Genomic DNA, 7206 nt, shown 5'->3' on the forward strand with positions numbered 1-7206 from the left:
GTCGATATAATTTTCCGTGTCATCTACATACTCCCTCAGCTTCCAAATATTCCAAGGGATAAAAATATCAATACATTTCTTATGAAACTTCTAATTTATACACCAAAGATCCCACTTACGAGAAGAAAAATGTGTTAAATTACCATTTTAAGCTCGTAAAGAAATCAAATTAAGAATGGAATTGTAACATGAACTTTAGCACTATCCATTAAAGATACAAGCTTGACAATTGCACAAATTTATATAAAAAAAATGACAATGAGAATTGAACTAAAGTCTTTTCCCTCACTTTTTGGGTCAATTTCGAATTTATAATTCTTCAATGTTAGGAAATGTCTTTTACATCATCTCAAAATGCACGTGGTGTACTTTTCAAAACATCTTTCGATTCGCATAACTAGTATACGACAAAATCGCATTAACAGGTTTAAAATTGCTACTAATATAAATTCTCATATCGAATTCCTACCAGAAATGTACTTCAAATCAAACTTGTAAAAAAAATAAGAAATAAAAAAAAAATCGATCATCATAATACAAATTATGACTTAAAGTGAATTAAATAATTCTAATTTTGACATCGAGTTAAATAATTATTCTAAAATGTAGAATTTTAATGTGTGGCCCTCAAACGGAATGGTGTCGGTGGGTCGGTGCTCTCGAAGTCCCTTCACGAATCATGAGTGGATGCGTCTGCATTGCAATTTAGAGGAAATGTGAGATTGAAATTTACCCCAAAAAAAAAAAAAAAAAAAAAAAAATGAAAAAAAAAAAAAAAATCACAAAAAATCAAAGCTTGATCAGTTAATTATTTTTCTTTTGAGTGAATTGCAGGTGTCATTTTTTCTTGGGATAGTGACAATAAGCGTGGCTTGGATATACTCAGAGTATCTGGAGCACCGGAAAAATTCCTCATCCAAACCGTGAGTTGGAAAAGTTATCTGGATCTTTGATTATATTAAAACATAAAATGTTGAAGTAATTGAGACAATGTGCGGAAGATGTTCTAAGTGATATGTTATGGTTGCTTTTTGATGCATTTGTCGAATGGCATGAATTTTGGTATTGCAGCTGCTCGAATGGCTTCTGAAATTATATACTATTATTAATATTATTTTATTTTATTTTATTTTTCCTGAGTCTCTGAGTCTATGAGACATATGGATTTTGTTAAATTTAATGAGTGTATTATCTGGTGTGAAAGCTGAGTGGAGCCAAAAGGCCCAAAACAATAGTGACGAACATAATGTTAATGTATAGTTCTACATGTTTTCATCCAATTTTTAAGGCTTTTGTTACATCAATAATGTACTTCAAATCCAAGATTCCCTTTTTGTTCTTTAGGTAATTAAGGAATGATTTATATTGTGCTATAATGATATTCTTTATTCTGAAGGATCGTAAATTTCCCCGTCAAAATATTGTACATTTCAGTGGCAGAAATCCTGATATAAATTTGGTCGAGTTGGGAAAGGAGACAGTCAAAGAAGATGACAGAGCTGTTCTATTGGAAGGAGGTGCTCTTCAGTCGGCATCTCCTAAAGTTAGAAATTCATCTGCAACATCACACATTGTCAGGTTAGCAACAAATGAGGATACAGAAAGTTGTTGTACGTAACTTTGCTTGCTTAAATATACTTATCTTCTCAGGTTCCTTACGTTGGACGAGTCATTCCTACTTGAGAATCGGTTGACTTTGAGGGCCATGTATGTTGACCTGGTTTTAATAATTTAAGACTGTGTTATAAATTATGAATTGTAGCGTATAACTTTCTTTTTATTTCTTTCTCTCTCTCTCTCTCTTTTTCCCTCTTCAATGCAGATCAGAATTTGGTGCCCTTTTGATCTACTTCTACATATGTGATCGCACAAATCTTCTTGGTGAATCGAAAAAGGTTGAATCCTACTATTTTGTTACTTATCTGCTCTCCTGGTACATATTTGGCATTGTATTTGACAAACAGATGGCTTCAAATATAAAATTGTAAAAGATATAGTTATATTTATAAAATTATGAATAGGAAGTTGTGATTGTAAAACATGTGAGATCAACACTTAAACTGGTGGAATATATAAACTTCATAATGTTTTGCTGTTATACAACAAAGACAACGTAAAAAAAAATGTTTGAGGTAGTACACATTGGTCTGATATTTTAGCAATACTCTTATTAGAATAAAGTAGGACTATTCATTTAGCTGTCACGTGTATCTAAAGAAGCAATATTTAATGCAGCAACTGTAGCTTTGTTTCTATTCCTTTCTTATTGGTTTCCATTACGGTGTCTTCCATAATTAGATGTTGACCTGTTGAATATAATAAACCGGGTCCTAATACTGGTACATTTGGAGAAAATGAAAAACTTGAGCTGTGATTCCGGATGGTCAACTGATGTTTCATCAAATCAGTAATAAAATCACATAAGGTGGATGGTGTTTAAACATGTGCTGCTACTGTTTCTAATTTATGAAATGCTACCTATATGAATGTGATGATTGATTTGGTCCTTGTGTTTGCAGAGTTACAATCGGGATCTCTTTTTGTTTCTATACTTCCTTCTCATCATAGTTTCGGCAATTACTTCTTTCAAGATACATAATGACAAGTCGCCATTCTCTGGGAAGACGATAATGTATTTAAATAGGCATCAAACTGAGGAGTGGAAAGGATGGATGCAGGTAATTAAGTTCCCCAAAAAATTCATTTACCTGTTGATTTATGATTGCTACTGAACAGTTTCTGCATGTGGAGTATTGTATTTGTTTTGTGTGCTTATTGTTACAAATTCCTTTCTTGTTCCTTTTTCCTCTGCAGTCAGGTTTGCGCATTAATGTTTTTGTAGATTTCTAAAAGCATACCAATTATCGTACTTAAGTGATGGAAGAAGACTTTGAGTGAACCAGCAGACTTGTCATTTAATCTAAGCATACTATGAGCACTGACAGCCTTGTACCTCCCTTCTCGACTATCTCCTTATACTCTATCCTTAGTATCTTATTTCAGTTCTCAGATGTTACTTCGAGAATTAAGTATTATCGCTATAGAAGCAAATCCTGATCGCTTGTCTTGTGACGTGATCTGTTCCAATGTGCCATTTTGATTAACCTCAAGATACTAGTGATAACTTTGTTTCACTTATAGACACTTCTCCATTCTTGCCTAGAATTATATCACTGACTATTTGGCACCTAAACTTGTTGTGAGATATAGACATGAACAGTTTATCAAATTTTTTGAAGGAATAAGTTGCAAAAGTAATCCCCGATCATCTTGAAAAGGAAGGGCCTCGTTTTTACTTAAGAAGGGTACATAAGGTTGTGGGACATTGTATCTAAGGCACTTTCAGTTTGAGTAATTTGTCTGCTGAAATGAGTTAAGCCACAGTATTAAGAAAACAGTTCCTATTTGACATTTGAGTCGTTCTTTAAAAATATCTTCCAATTATTGAGCACATTGATATTCTGGGTAGTCTGCTGTAGATATTATTCATCTTGTCTATGTCATAATGTTATTTTGCAATCTTCTTCTCTTCTGCAGGTCTTATTTCTTATGTATCATTACTTTGCTGCAACCGAAATCTATAATGCCATTCGAGTTTTTATTGCTGCATATGTGTGGATGACTGGCTTTGGAAACTTCTCATATTATTACATCCGCAAGGATTTCAGCCTTGCTAGGTTTATTCAGGTGCTATTTTGCCATGAGTTTTAGGATAAAATCCTGATTTCTCAAATGAACCTTCCTCCTGACAGATTAACATTTGATTGGGGCAGATGATGTGGCGGCTTAATTTCTTGGTGTTTTTTTGCTGCGTTGTGCTTAATAACAGTTACATGTTATACTACATATGCCCCATGCACACGCTTTTCACTCTCATGGTTTACGGGGCCCTTGGCATTTACAACAAGTACAACGAGCAGGGGGCTGTCATTGCTGGCAAAATCATAGCCTGCTTCTTGGTGGTCATTTTGATTTGGGAGGTGCCTGGGATGTTTGAACTGTTGTGGAGTCCATTCTCTTTCTTGCTTGGTTAGTAACTTCTTCCGTTGCTACTTTCACCCTGTGGCCATCGGATATAAGCATCTCAATTTTATGCGTCATATTTCAGGCTATGCAGATCCTTCAAAAGCAAAACAGCCCCCCTTGCATGAGTGGCATTTCCGCTCAGGCCTTGATCGATACATATGGATAATTGGGATGATATATGCGTACTATCATCCAACGGTAAGATTTCGTTCATACTTGTCTATGATGCACTGATACGGACATGTGTGTCTCACACGATACATGTCGAATACGTTGACTCGTGGTTTTTCAAAAAAATACCGAGACGACACGTCGTTGACGTGTTTATTAAATTTTTTAAAATTCTTAACTTATATAGGCCCTGTTTGACCTACATTATTTCAAAAAAGTATATTTTTAAACAGTGATTTGACATCATTTCAAACACACATTCTTCAATAAAATAATATTACATGCAAATCCAAAACTTTTCCTTATTTTTTAACCACACATTTCCCATCGATACACTATTTAAGAATGCATTCTTATGGAAATAATGTGGCACAAACAAGGGCATAGTATAAATATAGTTTTATACTTATTATTGATTTTTCTTATTGAAATTTTTTATATATGAATACTTATTTGTTATTTACTAATAATTTTAAGTTAAAAATATATAATAGCTACAGTAAAAAGGAAAAATGATTATTATAGAGTGTCCGAATAACGTCGGTATCGACATGTGTCCAACACGGACAAGCTACCCTAATTAGACCGTCCATGGACTCCATGCTACAGAGATACTTGTGTTGTTACCTGTCATTGTTAATACAAGCATAATTTTGTATGTGTACTTCAAACACATCATGGTAGTCTTTGTTATTTCGCTTTTAGATTTCCTTCTTGTTCACACCTCCTGAAGCTGTTCGAATTTATTTATTAGGTAGAGAGATGGATGGAGAAACTGGAGGAAGCTGAACCAAAACGTAGGATATCAATCAAAATGATTGTTGTGATAATTTCATTAACGGTATTACATCAATCTTTCAGAACAATCTTTTATATATCAATCCTGCATCTAATACCAGTGATTTCATGATTTCAGATTGGATATCTATGGCTGGAGTATATATACAAGCTTCCAAAAATTACATACAATAAATATCATCCTTATACATCATGGATTCCCATTACGTATGAACATCCTCTAATTGCTTTGTTAGAATATGGACATTACATACTTCCTGTATCTGCACACTTTCTTTTGACCAGGGTTTTACATTGTACCTTTTTTATTGATCAGTGTATACATAAGCTTGCGAAATGTCACCCAGCATTTCCGTAGCTACACGTTGACACTTTTTGCGTAAGTAGTCTGTGATTGGTAAATTTATTCTCCAAGGAATGACTAGATGTCCCTGACATTTATTCCCTTGATAAATAGATGGCTTGGAAAGATCACTTTGGAAACTTATATCTCGCAGATCCACATATGGTTAAGGTATGCCAAACAAGTTATAAGGTCTTAATTTGCAGTATATTCTTAGGGCTTCAATAAAATCTAAATCTATGGATCCGCCCTTCTCATGGATTTGAGTCCACATCTATTTATTTTTATTTACAAGAATTCTTGCATTCAGCAAAAGACATTACATTTGTAGCATAAATAACGGAAAATATTTATTTTGAGACTCATAATTTTACACTTTTGAATGACAAAATGATTTATCAATACTCGAATAACATGTTTGGCAAACTTTTTTCAATCAGTACAAGCTGTTGACTGTTGATAATATTTGAGATTTTCTTTTGGCACCATGCAATATGGTTTCTAGATTTTAAGTAATGGGAGATTATGCATAATTCTAATGAGATTCAAACTACGAATGCAGGTCTGGTGTGCCAGATGGTCAGCCCAAACTGTTACTTTCTTTGATTCCGAATTACCCTTTGTTAAACTTCATGCTCACTACGTCAATATATGTCGCGGTAGTGTACATATTCTTCTTGTTCAATTAATTATTTTGATAGTGCATTGAAAAGGGCATGAAGATAACTTCTGTTGCGCTCTTACCTTTGTTCTTCATCTTCATAAATACTTGCAGGTGTCTTACCGCCTTTTTGAACTTACAAATAAGTTAAAATCCACATTTTTGCCAACAAAAGACAATAAACGCCTTGGCCACAACTTGGTCGCTGCAGTGGTGATAGCAAGCATTTTATACACATTATCTTTTGTCCTATTAAGAGTACCTCAAATGCTAGTAAGTGTACCATAGTATTTTTTAACGTCATTGTTGGCCATTCATGTTCCCATCGTTCTTTCCTGCACTGTGATATTTTCATGTAGTATTTATGGCATGTTTGTAACTGAGGATTAGATAGCACTCACTGCTTACAGATGTTGCTTTTCAATTACATCAAACAGCTGTTAAAAACATCCACCCATTGTAAGTGAAGTTCAATAATCTTGCAACTTCGTCGTTTTTCTTTGTAAATGCAGGTGTGAAAATTCGATGTGTAGAGGAAAGGACAAGACCTCCATGAAGCATCGTGGAAGATGGATCATCAAATTGAGCTAAGTTACGAACTGTGGATTGGTTACAATAATAGCATAGAAATTTGTATAGAAAACGTCTCGTAATTAAATTTGATCTTTTTCACTTAATATGTCATCGACTATTGGATCACGAGCATGATCGAGGAGTGTTTGTTCACTATTTTTATACCAGTTTAGTGATTGTTGTTCATTAATTTTATACCCTTATATTCAAGAGGTTACTTGTTCTTTCGAAATACATTACTTTTGCTAAACTTATACATTTTTTTATTATTATTTATAAAGTCCCGTTCGATATCAATTGAAATATAAATTTTAAATTAAATCTACCCGTTTAAATAATAAAGGCGAGGATGTTTAAGACTATAAAATTCGTAAGTTGAGATAAAATTTACTAATTCATATATACCTTGAGAAGTGAAGAATCCAATTTGTTTCGTGATTTATTCTTAATCTTTTCCATAGACAAACTTTTCTTCCCTTAAATAATGTCAATTCAGTTTAAAAGGCTTTGATTTGTCATTGAATGTCATGCATACGATCTCAAAATATGTTTTGGTAACATGAAATCTTTATAAATGTTCTATCGAAATATGGAGTATTTAGTACTCCATGTAATTTGTTTGCATTAACTTTTT

At 33.4% G+C, this 7206-nt stretch overlaps 1 protein-coding gene across 1 annotated transcript; it reads left to right on the plus strand.

The window, feature by feature from the left end:
* The first annotated feature begins 636 nt into the window (after positions 1–636).
* Positions 637–6804, plus strand: LOC111376809 (protein REDUCED WALL ACETYLATION 2-like). The gene is made up of 16 exons (XM_022999810.1): positions 637–691; positions 835–923; positions 1397–1578; positions 1651–1707; positions 1823–1895; positions 2520–2678; positions 3538–3687; positions 3774–4029; positions 4109–4224; positions 4952–5038; positions 5114–5202; positions 5312–5374; positions 5453–5509; positions 5901–5997; positions 6114–6272; positions 6512–6804. Exons 1-16 carry the CDS (start codon positions 637–639, stop codon positions 6515–6517), a joined length of 1695 nt encoding a protein of 564 aa, XP_022855578.1. The 3' UTR covers positions 6518–6804.
* The last annotated feature ends 402 nt before the right edge of the window (positions 6805–7206 follow it).

Source organism: Olea europaea, unplaced genomic scaffold (assembly GCF_002742605.1).
Source record: "Olea europaea var. sylvestris unplaced genomic scaffold, O_europaea_v1 scaffold1562, whole genome shotgun sequence".
Lineage (NCBI taxonomy): Eukaryota > Viridiplantae > Streptophyta > Magnoliopsida > Lamiales > Oleaceae > Olea > Olea europaea.